The sequence below is a fragment of the Pseudochaenichthys georgianus genome, chromosome 21 (assembly GCF_902827115.2).
Source record: "Pseudochaenichthys georgianus chromosome 21, fPseGeo1.2, whole genome shotgun sequence".
NCBI classification, from domain to species: domain Eukaryota; kingdom Metazoa; phylum Chordata; class Actinopteri; order Perciformes; family Channichthyidae; genus Pseudochaenichthys; species Pseudochaenichthys georgianus.
In genome coordinates, this window is record NC_047523.1 from 25,185,946 (window position 1) to 25,211,980 (window position 26,035).

General features: G+C 41.2%; 1 protein-coding gene across 1 annotated transcript; it reads left to right on the forward strand.

The window, feature by feature from the left end:
• Nucleotides 1-5,618: 5,618 nt before the first annotated feature.
• Nucleotides 5,619-21,822, forward strand: cbsb (cystathionine beta-synthase b). Its single transcript, XM_034110400.1, has 14 exons — nucleotides 5,619-5,832; nucleotides 6,524-6,630; nucleotides 7,177-7,311; nucleotides 9,723-9,802; nucleotides 10,377-10,581; nucleotides 10,760-10,851; nucleotides 11,038-11,151; nucleotides 11,257-11,341; nucleotides 11,448-11,553; nucleotides 12,116-12,193; nucleotides 12,264-12,398; nucleotides 15,875-15,983; nucleotides 16,082-16,166; nucleotides 21,639-21,822. Exons 1-14 carry the CDS (start codon nucleotides 5,630-5,632, stop codon nucleotides 21,779-21,781), a joined length of 1,677 nt encoding a protein of 558 aa, XP_033966291.1. The 5' UTR covers nucleotides 5,619-5,629; the 3' UTR covers nucleotides 21,782-21,822.
• The last annotated feature ends 4,213 nt before the right edge of the window (nucleotides 21,823-26,035 follow it).

Sequence of the window (26,035 nt, forward strand, 5' to 3'; positions counted from 1 at the left end):
TCACTTTTGATAGAGTAAACCCATTTGCCCCCCACTGTCTTTTTGCCTTTTGGCAGATTTGTCAGGGTAAATGTGTTGTTGTCGTTTAATAATTGGATTTCGTCATCCATGACTTTGACCCACTCTCTTGAGTCAGTTAACGTCATAGCCTCCTTAAATGTCTGTGGAATGCCACATACTGCTCTGTAGCAGTAGTCTACGGTAGTATGAATCCCATCACTATCACTGTCTTCAGTTACAAAGTCCTTTAAGTGACTTGGTTTCCTTCTGTCTCTAGTCGGGTATCTCCCACCCTCAGATTCATCATCTGTCCCACTTGGTTGTGTTTTGCTAATGTCGTCAGACATAGTTACTGGACTGTCACTTTGTGCACTAGTCTCTTTAGCATTCTCTGTGCTCTCATGTATCTCCTGTGTGACCCTGCTAGCCCTAGGCTGCCTCACACTGTCTTTGTCATCATTTGGGTCTGACCCAAATGTCTGTGTCTGTTTCTCCAGTTACCTTGTTTACAAACTTGACTAGCCTGTGCTTTTGTACTTTCTCAGTATCTGGGTGATAGACCACACCTGGAATCAAGTTTTCCTTTGTCCTGTTTGTATGTGTAACATACAGACCCATACTTCTGCATTGTAGAGACGTTAGGCTTTTTATCAGTCAGCATCTGGTAAGGGGTTTGTCCTGTACGCCTGTTAAAACATCTGTTACGTACTATGGCTGCTGTTTGGACTGCGTAGTTCCATAACTGTTTTGGTAGCTGACTTTCAGTTAGCATACACCTACCCATCTCAAAAAGAGTACGCCAGCTTCTCTCAGCTGTACCGTTCTGGTGGGGTGAGTACGGGGCTGACGTCTCATATCTTATCCTATTTTTCCTTAACAACGTTTGGAAATCCCTGCATGTGAACTCTGTGCCGTTGTCTGACCTTATACACTTCACTTTCCCGTATGGGGCTGTATCTGCTAGGAATTTTTCCGTTGCCTGTACCGTGTCACTTTTAGTTTTTAGAAAATATACAAATATTGCACCAGAGTAGTCATCAGTGAATGACTGTACCTATTTGTAACCATCTCTTGACTCTGTAGCTACTGGACCGGCTAGGTCCGTGTGTACCATTTGTAATGGAGCCTTTGCTCTACTATCAGGGTTTCTATTTCTGGTTTGTGCAAATTTCCCCTGAATACACACCTCACATTCTTGGTCGGGTCTATCTGTTTTGCCCTTGATCTGGATACCTTCAACCACATTTTGCAAAATGTTGTAGCACATCGTCATAATTACAGTGGCCTAGTATTTCATGCCACGTCTGTACATCATGGCAAGCATTGCATTTGTCACTATTCTCACCTTCAGTGTGCAAATAATACAACCTGTTGTACACATGAATGTCAAACCTGGTTCCGTCTTTGTGTATCAAAGCGTCTTTTCCCTGCTTGAAAACGACCGTGGCTCCGCTGGCGGTCGCAGCCTTCACTGAGAAGATGTCCTGGGGATATGACGGTATAAACAATGCCTTTCTCAGCGTAGTGGTATGTCACCGTCCTCCGCTGTCGACCAGGCAAACCTCTGCTTCTCCCTTGCGTTGAGCGACACCGTTGCACCGGGTACCATCTGCCAGCTACACGCAGTGTGTCTCTGGCTTGAACGTGTAATCGAAGTTTTTTAACTTGGTGATGTCCGTGATGATGTGCGAGGTGGCTCCTGTGTCGACCATCAGGCCATTCTCCTGGACCCTGTTTTCTCCGTCTTTTATCCTGAAGACGTAATCTGCGTCGCCGCCATCTGTGGCCTTTTGTGCCGCACTTAAAACACTCAATATCGGCATTGTCACTGTTCCTGTCATATGCACCTTGCTTGGCGGGGCGCCGTCCGGGTCTCGCTTGAGTCTTCATCACGTTATCACTCGACTCTGTCGTGCTTAATTTATCTATGTCTTCAAAACTCCTTAGCTTTGTCCTGAACTCTGGAAACGTTATATTGTCATCATTATGTGCCACGTGTATTGCAAATGGTCTAAACATCTCAGGCAGTCCTTTTAAGACCATGGCTATCAGTAGGCCATCGCCTAACGTTTCACCTGCGTTCCGTAGCGCAGTGATGGTGGTTTCTGCCCGTATGATATAATCTGTGACACTTTCACTGTTCGTCTTCTGAAGTGATGTCAACATGGTATACAAGTTTATTATCCGGGGTTTTCCCCTCCCGGAATAATATCCCCTTAATATCTTTAAGGCTTCTCTTGCATTGTCGGGCGCATCCCTCATAATTAGCGAGAGGCTTTTGTCGTCTTAAAGTATTAGCTCAGCATACACGTCCGCATTTTTCTTGCCGTCTGCCGCTATCTCGGCTTCACTATTTGGTTCTCTTAGAATCGTGTTCTTTAACCCTAATAGGTGAAGGTGTCCTAACACTTTAGTCTCCCACAGTTCATACTTAGTTTAATCTCCGTCGAACATCAGTCGAGGCAACCTGCTTGTCCCTCGATGATCCATGTTAGCTTATCTTGCTATCCCGTTAGCACGCTGTTCGCCGTGACTTTCTGACGGTGATACATCTTCAAACTTCTCCCCGAATGACTCATGGGCCCATAACCTGTTGAGGTTTAGGATGGCAGCTTCTTCTTACGCTGCACTCGGAGAGAAATATTGGAGACGATGAACTGTTTAGCCCTTGAGCATGATTTATTCCTCGCTCAGCCGAGCTAACTTAGAAGAGAACAAACATAGACAGTGTACACGTGCATCAGGTGAACACACCCTCATTTACATGACGCAAGACTGGTCAATACGTAGCACGTAATACTACAGTGCCTCACAGTGGTACAATAATAGTATTACATACAATAACTGAGGACATATGTAAACATTTCCCTTAACACTAACATTTATAATAAATACATTTGTATTGATTTTAAGATATTTTCATACAATCATACGTATTGTGATCATTTGTATTAATGTGGACCGGAGGGAGAGGGTGACGACTCGAGCATAAGTTTCACTTTCCTTTTTTATTTCAATTCCAACTTTGGTCATGAAGAATATGTTTCTCTGTTGTCCACGTTTCACACACACATACGGGTATTGGGCCGAGGGCGACACCGTACTTCCGGTATCCGCCATTTCACGTGAGGTGCAAGCAGAATATCATAGTCTATTGCTTTAATCAATATCTAGTCAACTCTAAAATACCAGATATATGCAATGGCATGATAATATTATTGTGACAAGTGGGGGTATTCACCTGGTGTTTCCAGAAGATAGACGTAGATGCTGCCAAAATCGACCGAAGGCCACTTTCGAGTCGTTTTTCCATACATCTGCAGGCAGTCTGTAAAGGCAATCCGACAACCCACACAGCTCTAGTTTACGCTGGTAACGACCTAGAGCACACCCCTCAAGTCCAGAGATGTAATCCGAAAACATGCAGCGATTTCTTCGGTCGTTAATTCAGAAAAAAATCTAGTGCGCTCTGCCTGGCTACGTTAGCTAGCTGTTTATATTAGCACCTCCAGGATATTTGCACCTCCAGGAAAATGGCGTATTTATATATATGGCGCGCGTTGCATTGTGGGTAGGTCGTGACGTCACTGTGTGTGAAAGAGTCTCTAGATGAGTTTACAGTAGTCCGTGGTTCTTATTGAACATCCATGTTGTAGTCCGCTGTATAGAAAACTGTAGTTTCCATAGTTTCCCCACAGCAGCTGACGCACATTCATGACGTCCGCTGGCGCATCATAAACACGTCGGATAGTGAAAGTGCATTTGGATTCTCTAAAGTACCGCAGTCTCTTCTCCTAAGTCCTTTTGAATTCTCCTATCCACTATCCCTGAACCCCGTGACGTTTCACTCAGAGGTCAAGGAATAGGAGATAGGGTTAGAATTTAGGAGCTGATTTTTGGATTATCGGAACGCAACCCTAGTCTACCTGACCGGAGTCACGCTGTGTGTGTCCGCCAGGAAACACGCTGTTTACAAGTAGTTCCAGCAAACATCCACTGATAAATTGCGATGTTAACAACCTCATGATAACCTCATATGTTTTTTACTTATACCTGTGTTTAGTCTAGAAAAAGGTAAATGTGTGCATTTTATTATAAAGTTGTGTATATTTACAGACCGTTGCAAACACTTAGAAGCTTTTAAACATCAGGTTTAAAACTAAAAGAGCTTTGAAACACAATGAAAGATGTATGGAGTTTTATTTGAGTTATTCATTTAAACTTTTTGTCTAAGAGATGCTGATTTGAAACCGTTGTTACATACAGTTACGGCATTTCCTGTTTCTGCCGGAGAGAGGGGAGGCCGTCCCAAAGTTTGCTGCTGTATTTACTCCCTCCATCTGACAGGAGGGAGCTTCGTTGAGCTGCGAGTGTGGCTACAGACGGAGTTCACTCCGTCACGGAGGGGTAGGGTCGAGGGAGTGGTTTGGGATTGGGCCTTCCTTTCATCTAGAGAATTCGAACGGCACTTATCACTGAGGGTCTTCCGGGTCATTTCACTCCATTAGGAAGGTTCCTAAGCTAAATGGACTATTCGACTTCAGTCTTCATGTCACCTGAAAGCATCATGTCTCGGCTGATGGGTGAGTGCAAAGCTCCCTAACCCTCAACGTGTTTTCTACACAGAAAGTAACTATTGCATCGATCTTTATTTTCATGTTGGCAGTATGAGAAGTAACCAAAAAATGTCTGGGACAATTGTTGTAATGGTTATCGTGAATTAATATAACATTTTAAATTGTAGGCCTATATTGTCCAATCAAAAGGATCAATAGGATCTTTTTCTTTAAATTAAATGATAGAATGTTTATCTGGATTGCTTATTTTTGACCATCTGTCAAATAAAATAGAACAAAAGACTACATCAAAATCGGTATTGTTCAAGATACAGTATGATTATTAACCTATTATGCCCACTCAAATGTTTTTGCAACTTCCTTATAACTCATAAACAGAAATTAAGCCAATGATTATTCCATCACTTAATCTGTAAAAAAAATTCTACATATCACGTTTAGTCTAAAAAGTTGGTTAATAAAAGTATTACATATTAAGAGGTGCACAACATACTAAGATATATTGAAATATAAGTAGTAATACCACATTTAAAAACGACTTAATTACAAGTAAAGTCCTGCATCTAAAAGTAGTCTACAAGATTATTAGCATCATAATTTATTTTAAATCGGGCAAAGTTGCTGTTCTTGACAAATCAAAATGTGTTTTACAATGTAAACATGACAGGAACAAGACCAAAGATCATTTTCATTAACCTCCTCCTAAATTGCACTTCTATATTCAGAACAGCATCTCTCTTTCTGGTGATATAATCAACTGTTTTAAACCTTTCTGTGAAATAATCGGTTAGTTCACAAAGTCCAAACTGTGTCAAACTCTCAAGTACTAAGTACATTTTCTTTAAGTAGAAAGAAAATGCTATTTATTGATTAAAGTCAGGATTTTGTTAATGTTGGATGTGTGCTTGTAATACCTCTCCTATTTCCATACAGGTGATCCATGCAGTACATTTTAAGTACATGTTTTTGAAGAATTTTCTACCCTTTGCCCAGTTCCAGCAAATATTATAAAAGCAGATATCAGTCAGGGTCAAATGTCTGCCAGTCGTCACATGTTATCTGCAAATGAAGAACAGGATTGTCTTAAAGGCCAGCTTGAATCTCACCATGAGAGTGGGATGGGAAGTAATTTTGAGCCGGACTACAGAGACAAATCTGCTGACAAGTGGAACTGGACCAGCCCTGATGTGCCCAGCAGATGTACCTGGAGCCTGGGTGCACTCATTTCAGAGTCTCCACACAGCCTCCAAGCACGGTGAGGGTGATGTTAGTCAGATAGAAATCAATATTTGCCTTTGTTAAAATAATCAGTTTAAAGTGATGAAATAATCAATATTTGAAAACCTTATTGATAATGTAATCATTTAGTATGGATTAGTACGTAACAAAAACATTGTGAGGGGAATTCATATAAAAAGTTAAATAGATAAAAACAGAAATACAAAACAACTTTAAACAGAGACTCAGCTGTGTTAGCAAGCCATTTCTGCAGATTTTGAGTTATTTTCAGGGAAACCACAGCTGTAGATAATTACAATTGTAATACTATGACATTGATGCTAACTCTGCTCTATTAAAGACACTCTGTGGAGTTTTTTGGTAAGCAAAGTAATAAGACATATTTTGTGTATCCATCCAACAAACCTGTTCAATGAATTTGCAATGTTTTTGAAATCTGAAACTGTTACTGTCTTTCATCAGAAATTGCAGTCTTCTTCTTCCCTGCCTTTGTTTGCATGTTTTTGTGTTTATGTCACCGCCACCTGTTGATTTGTTGAATAGTAAGAACCCATTGGCATAAAAACATTCTTCAATATGGCCATAACAGTGGTTAAATACTCCACAGGGATCCCTTCCATGTAAATTACCTTCATAAGGTAAAGTGACAATATCCTATTGTATTTACTAACTGCTGATTGTACATTTTCTTTTTCACTCAATCACAGCATGGAGCCCCCCAGCATCCTCCCCAACATCCTTGGACAAATTGGAGACACACCTCTGGTTCGTTTGAACAGAATCCCTAAAGAGTTTGGACTCAAGTGTGATATTTGTAAGTAAACGTTCTTTTTTGGTAAAATCGTTACTTTTAGCTTTATATAATAATACAACTTTGAATTATCACAAACAAATACCATAGTGAAGTGACAGAAAACATTTTCTTAAACAAAATAACAGGAATAACAAGCAACACTTTCATGTAACATTCCTCATTTACTGCTGGCATGCAAAGAAAATATCTTTGAGTGAAACTTGAATTGGATGTCACTCAGCAGGTTTTTTTACAACTTGGTCAGTCAGACTAGTTCCAGTCTGTTCAGATGAAATAATGATGCACACCTGCCGTCCCTGTCACTAATTGATCAGATAATCTGCAAAAACTGAATAAGCTTCTGTTCTGTTATAGTTAACCGATGAAATAACTTAAAATAATACTATACACAAAAAAATTATGTTGGGAAAAAGGAAGAAAGCAACCTGCAATGCTAACTTGTTGGATTGTGCGTCCTATACTGTAACAGTGATAAACAATAACATAATAGCAGAGACGATTAATCAAACTTCAACACTCATGTTTCTTTTTAAATGTGTTTTTTAGTAGCCAAGTGTGAGTTCTTCAACGCAGGCGGCAGCGTGAAAGATAGGATCGCCGTGCGGATGGTGGAAGACGCTGAGCGAGCCGGGATCCTCAAACCAGGAGATACAATCATCGAGCCCACCTCTGGCAACACAGGTATCTGTAAAGAAAGATGTAGGAACAGCTTGTTATCAAGGCGAGAACACAGAAAATTATAACTTAAAGGTGGGGTAGGTAATTTTGGAGAAACCAGCTTGAGTGCGCTAGAATGTGAAAATACACAGCCGGAACAAATCTGCCACTTCCTTACAGAGCCCCTCCTCCAACACACACGAACGTGCACATGACCAATGAGGGAACGAGATAAATGTGTGCACAGTTGGAAAGCTGACAGGCAGTACTACGGCTTCCAGAGATGACGTTTTTTAATGGATTTTTTTGTCAAAGCACAATCCAGCTGACATAGCTGAAGTTTTAAACCACTACTTCATTGATTTCTGTTGCAACCATTGCACAGTGTTTCTCAACTGACTGCACACATTTTTGTTATGTTAATACAATTGAGCCGGCTTTCAGCATAAAATATCACTGAATCTGAAGTTACAAAAGTGATTGGATCACTTAAAGCATCGAGAACAAAGGATATACTTGGCATGGACATGGTTATTATAAAAGATCTCAGCACAACACTTTCTAATCCTATTGCCAAAATGATTAACCTCTCATTCAGTCAGGGAATGTTTCCAAGTGTGTTTGGAAGCCAGCTATAGTTATCCCAATATTCAAAAGTGGAGACCCCATGTCTTCCTGTAACTACAGGCCAATTAGTATCGTTCCTACAGTGTCAAAGGTTGCTGAGAAACTTGTGTCTGAGCAAATCATTGAGCATTTAAACACTAGTACATTTTCTCTGCATCCAATGCAATTTGGCTTTAGGGCAAAATACTCAACAGAGACCGCCAACTGTTTTTTTACAGAACAAATCAAATAAAAAAATGGATAAAGGTGGTGTTGTAGGAGCTGTGTTTTTTGACCTAAAAAAGGCTTTTGACACTGTTAATCATAAAATACTCATATCTAAGCTTTCCAGTTTTAACTTTTCTTCACAAACACTTAGATGGTTAGAATCATATTTGTTTAACCGATCTCAGTATGTGAGAGTTCAAAATCATGAATCTGCTGACCTTCATCTTTCGACAGGGGTCCCACAAGGTTCAATCCTGGGACCATTACTATTTTCGCTCTATATAAATGATTTACCATCTGTATGTCCTGACACAAACATCCAAATGTATGCAGATGACACTGTAATATATGTACATGGAAGCAATATGACACAAGTGGCTAATGAACTGACAAACACCATGGTTCATGTAACAACTTGGTTGGAACACTGCTGTTTGCAACTAAATATTTGTAAAACAGTATGCATCTTCTTCACCAAAACAAAGTCCTCTTGTGTTGCGCCAGATGTTTTTGTATCAGGGGAGAGGCTACAGGTGGTGTCACAATACAAATACCTTGGAGTCATGATTGATTCAACACTCAATTTCAAGGCTCAGGTTAAAAAAATATGTAATAGGGTCAAATTCAGTCTGTCGAATTGTAGGTTCACCAGAGATTACATGTCAATTGAGGCATCTCTGATGTACACACACTCTATGGTTCTCTCACACATCACCTACTGTTTAACTACCTGGTCACATGCCAGTACAACAACATTAAAACCACTGGAGTCATTGTACAAACAAACACTCAAAATACTGGACAAAAAAATCTGTTTTTTCGCATCACTGCCCAATACTCCAAAATACAACTTGCTAAGCTGGGAAAACCTCATTAAACATGCAAATGCTTGCCTTTTTTACAAGATTGTCAACGGCCTTACCTCACCTCCTCTTAGACAGTTTATTAACATACGCACAACTGCAACTAGGGTAACAAGAGGTGCAGCGAGAGGAGATTGCATTATTCCACTCAGAAAAAGTTCTTTCAGTCAGTCTTCATTTTCTGTTAAAGCTGCTCAGCAATGGAACTCGATCCCACCTCCAATCAGAGACCAGACCACATTCACTTTATTTAAATCCCAACTCAAAACCTGGTTAGTGAGGAATCAGCTCTGCCAACACTGACCCAATCTTCTGCTCCTTACAATCCACCGCCTGTGTTTTAACATGTTCTTTTGTTTTGTTTTAATGTTCTATATTTTAAATTGTTTTATTTAAGTATCCCAGTAATGACTGTTGCTTGTTTTAAATGTATTGTATTTACTTGTTTAAAATGAAATGTGTTTTAGGTTGACTTTTAAAATCTGTCCAGGGACTACAGATGAAAAATAGCCTCTTGGCTAACTCTGGCACATTTACAGAAATGTTCATTAATGTGCACTGTCCCTGTTAAATAAATGAATAAATAAAATAAATATGATATTCATTGCTATGTTGGATGTTAAGAGCATTCCATGGAATATAACAAAAAGTGTAACTCGAGCCGGTTTCTCAAACTTACCTACCCCACCTTTAAAGGAACATGGCACGTTGTTTGAATTCTCCTCTGGTCGTCTGCAGGTCTCGGCCTCGCCCTCACAGCTGCAGTGAAAGGCTACCGCTGCATCATAACCATGCCTGAGAGGATGAGCAGGGAGAAGGTACACAACTCCTTTAAAGGAATATTACCAACAAAATGATCATGTGGCAGATCCTCATCCTGCATTAGCTTACATTTTTGGAGAAAAACATAGTTTTTCTGGCACGGCTCCATGATGAACGAAGAATATATGGATAAGAGAACACACATTTAACAACGACAAATCTATATCAAAACATGAGTTGACAAACCCTCACAAAATGCTTGCAGTGCAATCCAAGTCTCATTTAACTTTAACCCAAATGAATTTCACTTCAGCTCATGATTTAATACATTGGACTTGTCCATTGTCTCACAGAGTCGCTGCACAAACATGGACTATTTATGTTGAAGTGTTTTAAATAACATGTTTAATGCAAACATGTATGTGTTTGTGAAGTAGTGAGCATATGACTGGATGAATGAGATTTTGATTATATTGAAAGCATAGTTTGAGACTTTGTAAACAAATGTTTTGATATAGTAATTGAGTAATAGATATGGAAATGGTCAATTTGTAGTCCTCCTTTAATGATCAATACTAGTGCATTATAGACGAGTGGCTAATGAAATGTAATTTCACTATATGTTTTTAGGAGGATGTGCTGAGAGCTCTCGGGGCAGAAGTAGTGCGCACACCTTCTGCTGCTGCCTTCGACTCCCCAGAGTCTCACATAATCATGGCGTGGCGTCTGAAGAGCCAGATACCCAACTCACACATCCTGGACCAATATCGTAATGCCAGCAATCCTCTGGCTCACTACGACACCACAGCTGAAGAGATACTGGAGCAGTGTGGTGGTTTGCGCTTTAACATTGTACAGCAGTCCACAAAATATGATGTAGCTCAGTGATGCTCTATGCTTAGTACTTTAGAAGACCAACATGTGTAAAACAAATTCAAGGAATAGCCATAAATGTCCTGTGTAGATTTATGCTAAACAAAGATTGGAAAAGAAAGGGTTGCTTTTGCTTCCAGGGAAATTGGACATGTTGGTGGCAGGAGTTGGCACAGGTGGGACACTAACTGGTGTAGCTCGGAAGTTGAAGGAGAGGTGCCCCAATGTCAAGGCAAGACACACACCTCATTGTGAATAAGAACCTCATTTATTGCTTTTTATTTAGCTAAAACGATTAGAAGATGTGTATGGAGAACATGTGATGTACAGTTGAGTTTATGTTTCAGGGCGGTGGTGCTGACTTTACATTTTTATACTTCAGAGTTTACAGTTTTCACTATTGTTTTCTATGTTTCAGATAGTTGCTGTGGAACCGGAGGGCTCCATTCTGATTGGATCAAATGAAAATAAGACTTCCTATGAAGTGGAAGGCATTGGATACGACTTTATCCCAACAGTGTTGGACAGATCTGTGAGAGAGTTTGTTCATGCATACATTTAAACTGTGCAAGATGCACATTTTGGTTTAATCTGCACACTGAGCAATAATCATGTGTTTCCCTCTCCCTTCATGTAGCTTGTTGACATGTGGTATACATCGACTGATATGGAGACGTTTACCATGTGTCGCAAGCTGATCAGAGAAGAGGGCCTTCTTTGTGGTACGATCACTGTGATACCGTTCAGGTTTTCCTGATATTGTACATTTTGCTACAGTCATTAGTTTCCTCTCATTAAGTTTGAATTCCTTTTTGTTTTTTTCTGCAGGTGGCAGCTCTGGCTCGGCCATGGCAGCAGCAGTGAAGATGGCTCAGCAGCTGGAGGAGGGACAGCGCTGTGTGGTCATCCTGGCAGACTCTGTCCGCAACTACATGTAAGACACAGATTTAATGAACTCTCGTAACATTACTTAATAATATTGACACCCAGAAAGATAAACATCCAATTAACATGGTGCTAATTCTACTTGATTTAACTGAGCCTCACTGTTATCCTTGTGTTTTGGTGTCTTCTACTGAACGTTGGCTGCTTCTCATTATGATTACTGGATTCGATTGTTGTTGTTGCTATTTGAATAATTATTTGCTTTTATTTAAATATTTTCTTAATTTATTTTAGTTTTTTTTATACATCTTTGAGCTTTTGTGATCTCAGCTAAATAAATAGTTGGCCACAAAACAAGTGTCCAGTCAGGATTATCTGTTGTTTTAATTTGCCTGTCCACCACTAGGAAACAGACAGACACTTTGATACTAAACCAAAGGGCCTGGCTATTAGGGGAAGACACACAACAACACATTGCTGGCTGCATCCCCTATTAATGATGGAAAGTAACAACTTTAGTCTCAAGCCTAACCAAAACGTGGTATTATATCAAAAACAAGAGTCGCCAATTATCTGTTTTGTTTTGTGCACAAACTCATTGCTACGTCCAGGTCAAAGTTCCTGAATGACAATTGGATGTGTGAAAAGGGCTTTCTCAGCCCCAAGGAGCCAATGGACCTCAAACCCTGGTGAGAAAGTTAACCATAAGGCTAACGGGAAACCTTATCCAGATGTCAAATAACTTCCTCTCTCTTTAAGGTGGTGGAACATGACGGTCCAGTGTCTGAAGCTGTCTGCCACCTTCACTGTGTTACCGTCTGTGTCCTGCCAGAAAACCATCGAGATCCTGAAGCAGAAAGCCTTCGACCAGGCCCCAGTCGTCGATAAGTCAGGGTATATCTCTTCAAAAGAATGTTTGATTGTTTTCATACACAACTTTGTTTTTATCTGGTCCTCCTCTAATAGCACAACCTGCTGTTTTTAAAGACGTATACTATAAATGATTACATTAATTTAATATATATATATTTTCCCACTATCGAAACCCCTGGGTCTTCCACTATTTATTTCAATCATTAAAGTCAATTATGTTTAAGTTATATAGCCCAATTTCAACAGAATAGCCGACATTTCCTCAGGTTGCATTAAAGGCACAATGATCAGGTTTTGTTGGTTGCAGTTTGTAAACACAGCTTCACACTCTTTAACATTTGCTTTGTCTGCATGTCTTCTTTGCCCTGCTATATATGCTATTTATGAGCTGTATTGTCCATGTTCATAGCTTTCTCTGTACCACTTTACAATAAGACTACCCTTATAAAGGGTTTACGAATAGTTTGTAATTTATTAATTAGGTTGTGAACGCTTTATAAATAATTAATAAGCTTTTATAAGATATGAGATAAACAGGGCAACTGTGACCGGTTGCTTGCCAAATAGTGAGCCCACATGTATCTGTACTGCTAAGCCTTATATTGGCTACCTAGCTTATTTCATCTTCTTCATCAGCCAGCATCCTTGGTATCTGTTGTTCACCAAGTTGATTCTGCCCCCATTCATCTTGATGTTTCTTGGCATCTCTTATGACCATCTATTAATGAGTTACTAACATTTATAACTGCCAAAAGGGAGCCTTATTGTAAAGTGTGAAACACATCACCATCTATTGATGAGTCACTAACATTTATAACTACTGAAAGGGAGCCTTATTGTAAAGTGTAAAACACATTCCAATTTATTAATGAGTTACTACCATTTATAATTGGTAAAAGGGAGCCTTATTGTAAAGTGTGAAACACATCACCATCTATTGATGAGTCACTAACATTTATAACTACTGAAAGGGTGCGTTGTTTTTAAGTTTAATACACATGTCTATTTATGAATGAGTTATAACATTCACGCTGACCTAATACACATTTTTCACATGAAATGCAAAGTAAGATGCAACAGAACCAAGCAAAACATTTTCTTCACACATGAAGAAAATCAGGACTCAAAATAATCACTATTTAGTATGGCTGATACACATATTTAAACATAAAAGCTTTTCTCAGTCATAAATGAAAGACTTGGTAAGACATAATGGTACTCAGACTGGAAATGCTTTGTGTATATCCTTGAACAAGCGTCCAAGCTTCATCAGGGTGAGCAGAGCCAAGCCAAGATGACCATTCAAGAACCTTGAGGTGTTCCTCCAACAAACTCTCTGTACGGTTTCCTCTCAGTCTACGGACCTTTGATGGCCGACCAAGCTCTTTCTATATGTTGGATATGACTGCCAGTCTGGGGGTTCACAAAACACCTGCTGTGGTTTATGTTGTAGTGGTTGTACCCCATGTTACTCAGCACTCTCCTGTATGCCCTCCACTCATCACTAATAATGCTACTTCCTGACTTAACATGCCGTCTAATCAGAGGGACAAGGTGGCATCTTGATCGTTTCTCCACTAGTTTCAACACTAGTCTCCGCCTTTTGTCTTTAACTCCCATCATTCCGAAGACCCATTTCTTCCTTCTCCAGGTATGTCCAAGGAAGGGCCCTCAGATTTTGAGATACTCCTACCCGAGGTAGAACAAAACACAACAATGATTTTTCATATCTTTAGGGTCTCCCATTAATGAAAAAGAGCCAAATTAGACCAGGCCGAATATGGGAAAGGTGACAAAAAAGCCCATAACGTGAGAATGATCACTCTTTTCCTCTTCAGATTTGCTGAGGTATGAACCAGGTTGCTGTCCTACATCACCAAATAGTCAGACAATTATTTACCTAAAAGAATATTGAATTATAGTCCTGTAAACTTAGCTTTAGTTTAGACGGAAATTGTACTTTTTGATGAACACAGGACTCAATCACTTTTCTCTCATTTATCAGTAAAACAGTAATCCCTAAAAAATATACCATTACTGAATTGTCTAGGGTGCTATTGAACACTAACCAGTAGTTTTATGGACATATCTGGTATACAGTTATATTGCAAATGAGATTTCTTTAGACATAGGCCTACCTCTTCTCTGAAACAGTCAAATTCAGAACGGGGGATAAGTGGCATAATAGCCGATAAGTTAAGAATGCTCACTCTGATGGTCATCATATTTGGAGAGGGAAATACCAGGTGGCTGAACTACATCACCAAATAGTCAGAATAAGAGTAACCCAATAAAATAAAGTGTATTCGTTCTAAATTGCAAGCCTCTAAAACATAGGTGTAAATAGTACAGGTTTTATTGAAACTGGAACCTTAATTCAAAGTACAGTATACAAATCATCAAATAATTCTGTGAGAGGTCAAGTATATAGATACTAGAATATAATGTTAAATGTCAGGTTCCTCAGAAACGTTGGGGGACACATTTTGACACAGCAGGGAAGGCCAACAGAGAGGCACTGGCACTTTCCACTCTCTCCACACTTTGCATCTTTGCAATACAAGTGAGTAATGTCTCTCACTTCTGTATGTGCTGGTTTTTTTGTAAATAGCACTGGTTGAATAGCCCAATCTCTGACAATTACATAAATAAAGTTCTCGAATTTCACTTACCGCAAAACCGCATTCATGCACCGTCTGTTTTATCTGCAGAGCGAGTCACAATAGTCCGATATATATGAAGAATAGTCCACAAGGCCACACGCACAACAAACACGGCCGAGTTCAAGTTATGTTCCCCGGATGAGTTGAGCAGGCTGAGCCCCTGTAGCAGCAAGGAGCTGCTAGCAGAGTAGAAATCTAACAGCAGCAGTCAGTGGACAGACCTGTCACTCAATGTGACCACGCCCTAATTTATGCATACCTTTAAGGCTTAATATAACTTATAAATGGTAGTAACTCATTCATAAATGGTGATTGGTGATGGTTTAACACTTTACAAGGCTCCCTTTTGGCAGTTAACCCTGGTCATAAAGAGATGCCAAGAAACATCAAGATGGATGGGGGGGAGAATCAACTCAGTGAACAACAGATACCAAGGATGCTGGCTGATGAAGAAAACGAAGTAAGCTAGTGCCAATATAAGGCTGTCATCTTGCCAAATAGTGAGCCTGAGTTGATGTATGAAAACTATATTAGAACTGATTAATAAATGGTTCTTAATGATTAATAAAGTGTTTACAACCTTAATAACCTAATTATAAACCCTTTATGAATCCTTTATAAGGGTAGTCTTATTGTAAAGTGGTACCGCTTTCTCTTTTTGAATGTGTACTTCTGATTTGTAAACCTACGTCTACACTTGACTTCCAGAAATGTCCCGAACATTTAATCACAATACTGATATCATTATACCGGGACAGACAGTTTACACTCCTCATTTAAAGCCATAGGAATTGTGTCATAGCTAATAGATTATCTGTTTGTGTGTTTCCACAGTGTGATCCAGGGGATGGTGACTCTGAGAACAATTTTGTCCTCTGTGACGGCCGGAGAGGTCCAACTCTCAGATGCTGTCAGCAAGGTGCTCTGTAAGCATTACAAACAGGTCGGTCCGTAGAAACACATTGTTTAGCATACTAAAACATTCCATGCATTCAAAGTGAACATGTTTACATGATGGACTCCCTACACTTGTTCTCCCAGCTGCACCTGACAGATAACCTGGGCAAGCTGTCCCACATTCTCAAAACCAACCCCTTCGCCCTGGTGGTGAATGATGCGGCTCAGAGTAAGATACTATTTTGTTTAGGTTGGTAAGCTTATTGCTTTTCTGCAACTCAGCACAGATGGGTTGATAAAGGACTCCACCAGGGGCGTCGCCTGGACCTGAAAACATTCAGGGCTTAGCCCACAGTGGCGGCGGCCGCGGCGCTACAGTGGAATTTTCTACTGCAACACTCCCCACACGCACACACAGTACACCCGCGACTGTTACAATAAAGGCTCGATAATCATCTCACGGCATATAGGCAGGGGTAAAGTGCTATTTTTTATGAGTGGGGGGTGGACCTCACCTCCTCTAGGGGGGTCCGGGGGGATATTCCCCCGGGAAGATTTTTTTTAAATATTGAAGTTAAAAGCATCAATATGGTGCACTTTGAGAGCAACATTAAGAGATCTATGGATACATCTCTCAACACCCATATGAAACAGAACTGTAAACAGATTTTCTTTATGGATATTTTACAAATCACTCCCCTTTTAAACTCTATTCTTGTTTTACTGCCATATAGACTATAATGATCATATGAAGGTGTGCCGCGGAAATAATCTTTTGAATAATTTGTGACCAAACCGTTTAAGACCCACTGAGATAACGGCGCATTCACACCAGCCTTTTATAGTCCGGTTGAATCTAACCCTGGTGCGTTTAGCCGCTTGGTGCGGTTCATTTGGGTCGGTGTGAACGCAGTCCGAGACCTCTGAAGTGAACTAAACAATCGGACTCTGGTACGCTAAAATAGGTGGTCTCGGAACGCTTGCTTGCAAACTCTGGAGCGGTTCATTGCTGGTGTGAACGCAGTCCGCACCAAAACATAGGAAGCGCAGTATTTACGTCTCACAAGAACGTGGTTGTCTTCAAAAATCTTTAGCGAAAGAGTCTTTCAAGACATCCGCGGTTGTTAATTTAAAGAGTGAAGCAGAATTAAGTGTTGAACAGTGTCGTGTAAAGTAAAAATGCTCCGTCAACTACATAAAAGTAAGAACACCTGTCGTCGGTGAAACGCCCCTCCTTACTGCAGAACGTCTCTCATTATGTTATAATGTTTTTTAACGGACCTTGTCTGATTATATAATCATATGCGCGGGCCGCTAGTGTCTGTTGATCTCCAGATTAACAGCAGCATGAGAATAACCTGCCGAAAGTGCCGATGCTCCATGGCGGAGGCTCCGGTAGAAATTGCCGGGATTTGCGTTTTTACCTCCTTAATGTCTGACCAATGGTTGAACAGCATTTCCGTGCACATGACTTGTGTTTAAAGTTTATAGTCCGTTTGAGTTTTGCCCGTGTGAACGCAAACCGAACCTTCTGAAAAATGAAACAATGTAACAAACTGTCGTCTGATGCGCACCACAGAAGCTGACTAAAGTGAACTATCTAAAGTGAACTATCTAAAGTTCCAGGGGTCGGCAACAGGCGGACAGCGGTCTGGACCCAGACACCGACCTATACGGACCCGGACCTATATAATCAATACATTAATAGGGGATTTCAATTTTGACGGGGCGATTCTATTTTAACCGCCGCCGACAGGGGGCGAAAGAGACGAGTGAGCGATACAGGGAGAGAAACACAGAAGAAGAGACGAGAGCGCGGCAGAGAGAAGCGGAGAGGAAAGTGAGTGAAGACAATAATTAGCGATACAGGGGGTCTGTTCAGTTAAATGGATTCCTTGCGTCCCTCACTTGCGTAGTTTCCCTGCGACTAGTCCCTCCCACCAGGGAAGCATGGAGAGACGCTGTCACTACCATGGATGGGTCACTACCAAGCCCCCAGGAAGTGCGCCGGACTCAGATGAAAATATTCGTGGTGGCCAAACGGCGGTACTACACTTCCGTTTGGTTGCCAGGCCCGGAAACACTTTTTCCCATTGACTTACATGGGAAAAGAGTGGTCTGTAAATCGTTGGATAATTTTTTTTAAACTAAATAAACTACCCAGTATGAACACTTGTATAGCCCTTATTAAAAACATTCGTGTCAAGTTGTAAAAATGTGCTAATAACGTTATTCTGAGAGTTATTTCCCTCTGCATTATGAACGCGCATCTAACCCACGGGACCGCGCCGCCCGGCACGTTCATGTTACGTGTTCAGCATGGTCCCGACCAATCAGAGCACACTGTGCTCACAGGGAGGGTGGGGGCTGAAGCTATTGGAGCTACAACGAGCCGTTAAAGGCAGAGAGTGAAATTCAGTGAATACACGTAGTTTACAGAGATGCTACAGAGGTGCCCAGTACGTCGACCGCGGTCGACCGCAGGGGCAATGCTGGTAGATCGCGAGTCATTCATAAATTGTTTCCAGTCTGTTAACCCAGAATGCAAAGCAATACAAAATCAGTCAAGTGCCGGGAAAACTCAAATTAAGTTAAAGAGACAAACAAGTGTTACAGGCTTGGCCTGTCACTTTAAGAGTAGCAGCCGCAAGGGGTTGTGGGTTTTGGAGTCTCTGTGTGTGTGAAATGTGATGGCCAAGGCGAAGTGCGGAGTTATGGAGAGAGACGAAAGTATAGAGAAAGTGGTCAGAAAATGAATAGTATCTAGTCTGTATGTATGCAATACAGTGTCAATATAGCTTGAAGAACGTGAATAAACGGAGGTTCTTCCCACGGCACCCGAACGCCTCGTTTTCATCCTTTTTCCCCTCGAAATGTCTGGGCAGCTGGTTACCGGCTGACAACGAGCCAAGTCAGAAACCACCGGTGTGTATTTGAAACTACGGTTTTGGTGCCGAGATACCATTAATAGTAAAAAGGTAACACAAGAGACAAACAACAAAATGAGTGCGGGACCGAGCAAAAAGCTAAAAACATACCACTTCCACCCAGAATGGGAGGAAGAATATTTTGTTGCGATGTCACATTCAAAGGTTATTTGCCTTATTTGTAAAGCAAGCGTCGCTTTGCCAAAGAAAGGTAACGTGGAGAGGCATTATCGGAGTGTTCACAAGGCATATGACAGCGACTTCCCTCCGAGTAGCGAGTTGAGAAAGAGAAAGGTCATGTATTATTGCTACACAAACATTATCTCGCAGTCTTATTGTCGCCAACTCGTCTCTAATGCAAAAAGACAAAACAAATGCGTCTATGGTCGGTGTATTTTTGATCTTTCCAATCGAGACGAGATCTCTCTCTCCCCCGTGTGCGAGGGGGCGGGGCAGTTTACACACACGCGGCTGCTACATGCAGCAACACACGGCTGGGATGGCGGAGAGAAGCGCTCCAAGGTGTGGTTAAATGTTACCCGTCTTGAAGTGGACAATGCTCGTTACCAAAAGTGCAATAAGTGTTTAGCATGTAAGGGCGGTAACACGAGCAATTTGTCTAAACATTTAGCAAAAAATGCACCACATTCAGATGGAGGAATGCACCGGGTTCGACTGTCTTTCTTGTAGCTCTGTAGCCCCATCCACGAGTAACGTTTCCACGTCAGGTGTTATGTATGCTAGCAGCAACACACAGAGTTAACTCAATTATACAAACATGGGTTAATGATTAGAGGTAACTGAGTTATTTAGTTTGTTAAGGTTTCAGCTATTCTGTTTACAGTTCTGTCATCAGATTATCTATCAAAACCCAGTTAGATTAACATTCATTGGATTGCACACTTTGTTTGTTTGTTTGGATATGTAGCATATTAACATTTGAAATAGCACTTAATGACTGACTGAATGGAAATGACAATAAATGAAAATGTAAAATGAAAAAAGCGATCATGAAAATGTTTCCAAAAAATGAATAAAATGATTTTTGACCACTTTGTTGTTCAGATATATCACATATTTGTCACTAAATGATACATTAATTGAAACAAAACACGGTATAAACTGAGGAGTGACTCCCGTGAGGTTCATGTGTTTTCTTCACTCAGCTGGGAAACTGCTCTCATGTCAAGAAGCATCAGATCAGTGCATGCACTGCATCGTCCAATCAGTGAGCGATACACAGTAAGGGGGCGGGGTGAGTGTCTGAGGATTTAATCGAAGGATGGTCTGGTGGTTCCTCGGTTATAGCTCCTCCATTATCGCTCCTCCGGCAAAAATAAGGCCATCGGCATGCTACTCAAGATGGCGCAGACAAATCAACTTCCGGTGAGACCGAGACCGAGGAGCGAGGAAATGAAAAATAAGAGAAGTGAGGAAGGGCCAGGGAGAGAAGTGGAGAGGAGAGTGAACAGGCGTGTTAGCGGCAGACAGAGAGAGACAAATAATTAATTACACATGGCACTCTCCAAGAAGAGGAAAGTGGACAGTGAGAACAGAGCTTTTAACCCTGAGTGGACGGACTCATTAATGTTCATCCTACCCACTGGGAGCACAGAGCCAGTGTGTCTCATTTGTTCAGAGACCGTGGCGCTCATTAAAAGTGCCAAAACGTTTGTGTTTGACCAAACATTCCCTCTCAAGTCAGAACTGAGGTCACAAAAAATAAGCAGTCTCAGAGCCCAATATGATCAGTCCACCAGGATCAAAATTCAAACTAAATATCGTTCCAGGCTAACCAATGAGCACCTGCATTGTGTGAAGAATGGCCCTGACACAATTTCAGCCCAGATGTAAACTCCTGGCAGGACAAGCTCGAGCTCAATTCTTGCACTGAACAAAACAAAGTGAGAGAGGGACTGCAATATAAGAGGGAAAGAAAGAGAAACTTTTAAACTGTTCAATTGTTATGATATGTAAAGACGATATTGTTCTATAATCGTCTGAAACTGTTAAGTCATGGTGTGAAACGGTTAACAAAGAAAAAGAGAAACTCAAGCTGCTGCTACACTTTATTTGATTTATCTAAAATTAAGCACTTTTAAGATGCACATATTTTCAAAAGCTATTTTATTTATTTTCTCTATTTTATTTTTAAATGCAGCCCGAGAGGAACATTACACATATACACCGTATTTACTGTATATCTGGCGACGCCACTGGACTCTACCTAGTGGCTGAAATCTTAAAACAGGGACATTTGTTGCTGTGTTTGAAAAAGCCTGGAGCCTTTCGCACACTGATTGAATCCATAAAGTGCCTTTAAACTCACATATTCATTTTAAAGTCTCCCTTCCCCTAAAAAAAAGGAGACATTTCCTCTTTTGTTACTTCGGCCTACTTAAGCTTCACTGTGCAGAATCATGTACGTGCAGACACTGTTTTTAAATTTAGATGTTGAAGGAAACGTTTTTTTGTACTAACTCAATTCTCAGTTTATCTTATGTGTTTTATGGTTTAAAAGAAAATCATGGCCGGATAGCATTTTCTTTGGAATTTTGCATTTGTTTAATTGCAGATGGTAGATTAGGGATGACAACATGCAACACACATCCTGAGCTGATCAGTAGTAATGGGTTTGGGTGTGAAGGTGATACAATTGCTGCTTCATTTTGATAATGTTGTCCACTTTAAATGTGCTTGTATAGGCTGATATTGTTGTTAAGGATTTTTAGAGAGTATTGTCAGTGTAACTTCAGTCTACTCTGTCTCTCCAGATTGGGCTGATGGGTCAACTTGTCAGAGGCAGATGGTGGTTAGTGTTGTGACACCTATTGACCTCCTAAACCACATCACCACACACAAGATGCTGGATCTCTCGTCCTCTGAATGCTCGCTGTCAGACACACCGTCTCTGTGAGCACTTCCTGTTGAAGATATCTATAACCTCCTGCACACCATGAGGCAGCACAGAAGTACTCTCTCTTTTATATAATTAAGTATTAAATACACTTGTTTCATATCAAAATCATTAATTATAAGTTTTAATTGATTATTGATTCACTGATTAGCGAATATAAAAAACACTGTTTTGTTCAAGTTAAAGTAAAAAAATTGCAACATTTTGTTTAGTCAGTACATTTCTTCTTGTAAATGTGAAATGTTCCCAAGAATAAAATTAGTTTTTATTAAAAAACAAAGTTATTTGAATCAAATCTATCACCTTTGAAGTTTATATATATATGTCCTCATTCTGAAGTTGACCCGTTTGTCTCTCATTCACACTGTTCTAAAATGAAGTTACCATGGTGAGCGGGTGAATTGCTCTATACCAGGGGTCGCCAACACGTCGATCGCGAGCTACCGGTAGCTCGCAAGCCCTCAATAAGTAGCTCGCCAAGCAAATCCAAAATGATGCATTTAACTTCAACATTTAAAAAAAATCTTCCCGGACCCCCCTAGAGGATGTGAGGTCCACCTCCAAATAAAGCAGGTTAAAATAATTAAATTGCACACATTTTCTTTTAGTAAACACTGAAAACGGGTCCCACATGACCCAAACAGCACACAAAGTATAATGTTAAAATGTGCTAAATATATACACTTCAAAAAACAACAAAAAAGAGAAGTAAAAGTAGCTCACTACTTACTTGTTTTATTTTTTGAAAGTAGCGCTCATCCTAAAAAAGGTTGGAGACCCCTGCTCTATACAGTCGGTCAAGTGCGAATTTGGTCGAACTTTGTCATACTTCATGATAAAATGTCTTAATATACACTCTTTACAATTATTATTGTTGATAGACTAAAGCTAACTGCTGCTAACATTGGCCGCCTTTAGCTAATTAGCTGTTAGCACTGTTACGGTACGTCCACACAGCAGCTTTTCAAAAATCTTGAAAATCTTGCAGCTGGGCGTGTCTGACAGCTTGGGGATTTTTTGCGAGCAATGCGACCAACAACCAATCACATGAATCTCCCGCCCCCGACATACAAAGCAAAAAACCCCGGGGATTTTATGCGAGCAATATATATATATATATAAACTCCCCAAACAGGCGAAAACCTACCACTTTCACCCACTGTCTCTGCCACCTCCCTCCATGCCTGGTTCCTCCGGTTTGTATCCTGTTAATAGTTCTGGTCATAAAGAACCGGGTGATTTGCTACCGTAATTTCTCGTTTGGAATATGAGGAAATGAACTGCGGTCTGGTTCTCCCTGCTTACACGCGGTTTTATTGGCTAGCGCTTCTACTGTCAGATTTGCATAAATGTGTTTGATTGGCTGTCCAGCTCAGCTTCAAAAGTTGAACATTGCTCAACTTTGGAATCCTGGAAATCCTGGAAATCTTCGCTTCGCTCCCCCACAATGCAATTTGGCGAAAAGCAAGGCAAAGTGACTTCATCCCCATTCAAAGTCAATGGGCAGAGAAGCGTTGGAAGCGGTGGAAGATTCGTCTAAAGCTCTCTCTCTCTGCTGATACAGTGCAGACGCTTTTCTGCTTGCTCTTGCCTCTGCTTACTTTTTATGCTGATTTTCCTATTCTTATTCTCTGAAAACTTCGAGCAGCGGCTCCTGGACATTAACTTATCACTGGGACAGTTCATCTTCGTAAATAGACGGAGGATTTCAGCCATATTTCAACATTTTTACGATGACCTCAGTCTTACAGTAGCGTGGCCTAGCAACAGCTAAAGCCTGGTAGGCTACTGCATACCTATTTACTATTTAGCTTAAGCTAGTTGGTAGCAAAATGCCTCCGTTCACTACAGATGACTTCGACAAACTTCTACAGAAGATGGCTGTGTTGGAAATGAAAATGCAACGGTTGGAAGTTAACGTGAAAGTGAATGGACTATGTCGTGGGAATGACACCACTTTACCAGTGTTGCAAAATAATGAAAAAGGGTATGCTAACTCAAAGCTAGTTAGCAGCTACAAGCATTCCAAGGAACAGGAGGGCTGTATACCGGGTAATAAATCTACAAGTGGTAGTCCTCCCTGGAACTCTCTGGGTGCAAAGCCTAAGAGTAAATCATTTCCATGGGATTTGGGAGGACGGATAACAGGCAGAGCCCAGCGCTCAGACATCTGTGATGCGACCGGCTGGCCTGCATTGTTATCACCCAGGAAGAGCGCCTCTTCAACCCCTATTCATACTAGGAAACAGCAGTGGACAGCTGCTAAAGGGAGAACTACAAACAATCCTCCTAAACCACCAAGTGTGCCAATCCAGAACAGATACGCTCTGCTGACCGAGAGCCGGAGATCTCTTTCTGATGACCTGAATAACCCGTCCTCTTCACACAGCAGGGTAAGGACCAATACAGTAGCTACTCCAAAAGTAAAAGGCTAGAGGGAAAGCTAACGACTGGGCCTGAAACTCTGATTGTGGGTGACTCTGCTGTAAGAGATGTAAAAGGTCTGTGTAGTAAGAACAACACCAAAGTACTCTGTTTTCCCAAGGATGTGGTCTCTGACTTGGCTGAGAAGATCCTGCATATTGGGGCTGAACATCCGACTGTGAAGAATGTGGTACTGCACATTGGAACAGATGATGTTGTGAAACAACAGTCAGAAGTGCTGAAAGAAGACTTTAAATGTTTGTTGGAAACTGCCAGTTCTCTAAATGCAGAGGTGTTCATCAGTGGCCCTCTACCGCCAGTCAGAAGAGGAGTGGAGAGATTCAGCAGATTATTTGCACTGAACACCTGGCATTCAACTGTCTGTACTGACCATTCTGTTCATTTTATTGACAATTTTAACTTTTTCTGGGACCGCCGACATCTTTTCAGGGCAAATGGAGTTTGTCTGAACAAATCAGGAGTGAAATTGTTTATCTCTAACATATTCAACTGCCTGCGTCATCAATCTGTTCCCTCTGCCAAGGACAAGCGGCAAGAGGAATCAAAACAGGAGAAAGACACAACACATCGCTCAGAAAACCCTGAAGAATTATCACTGCACCTGCCTGAGGAATGTTCTGATTATGGGAGACTGAGACACACGGAGGAGTCTCCACACACACGGAGGAGTCCCCACCGCCCGTCACCCCCCTTTGAGGATACTCCGTTCACCCTTTCACCCTTGCCCACCATCCTGAAGATCGTTGAACACATGAAGGAGATACAGAGGGCTGGCACCGATTCCTTCCTGGATTTCAAAGACCAAACTAAGGCGATACGCAGGGCTGGCAGCATGTCCCTTACCCCCGCTCCTCAACGACGCCCACCAAAATCACCGCAGAGACGCGCACCATCTCCCCCGTCTTCATCACCGCGCCTACGTCAACCACCTCCCCCCCCTGGCAGCATGTCCTTTACCCCCACACCATCTCCCCCATCTCCTGATAAGGATGTGTGTGTACAAAACGCAACAAACTCTTACTGATATGTGATGGGTCCAGGCTCAAGGGCGTATGGCACTCTCAACTCTTTCCAGGACATGCCGGGGCCCTGCCTGCCTATAGCTTTGCCGATATCTGTGTTGATAGGTAATAGATTAAGAGTGGTGAATCAGCTTAGACACAGGAAGCGCTCAAAAGTTTGTGTGAGTTTATCTAATTTAGCAGTGATTCCATGTCAGCCACAGCTTGTTACAAAAAACCTGACTGATGGTGTGTTTAACCATCTTAAACTAGCTTTATTAAATGTCAGGTCTTTGGCAGGAAAAACATTTGTAATCAATGATTTTATCACTGAGCACAATCTCGATTTTATGTTTTTAACAGAAACTTGGATTGAACAAAATAACAGTGCAGCTGTTCTTATCGAATCAACCCCTCCCAACTTTAGTTTTATGAGTCAGGAAAGAATGCATAAGAAAGGGGGTGGAGTTGCTATTCTGTTCAATGATTCCCTTCAATGCAGGAGGACATCGTATGGAAACTTTGATTCTTTTGAATATGTGGCCCTTCAGCTGAAATGCTCCTCTCGAGCTCCATTCCTAAATATCTATAGACCACCCAAATACTGTGCAAGCTTTTTTGATGACTTTACTGAACTGCTGTCTATAGTGTGTATTGACTTTGACCGTCTAGTCATTGTTGGTGATTTTAACATCCATGTTGACAACCCCCAGGACAGAGGGGCTAAAGAACTGTTTTGTGTTCTTGATAACTATGGACTGACTCAGCATGTGACGGAGCCCACGCACAATAAGGGGCACACTCTGGA

Bases quoted from the DNA above. Each gene is read 5' to 3' on its own strand.
- cbsb (XM_034110400.1), top strand. From the start codon at position 5,630: ATGTTATCTGCAAATGAAGAACAGGATTGTCTTAAAGGCCAGCTTGAA. The intron at 10,582-10,759 runs GTTTGCGCTTTA...TTTTGCTTCCAG, and splicing joins GATACTGGAGCAGTGTGGTG to GGAAATTGGACATGTTGGTG. The intron at 15,984-16,081 runs GTCGGTCCGTAG...TTGTTCTCCCAG, and splicing joins TCTGTAAGCATTACAAACAG to CTGCACCTGACAGATAACCT.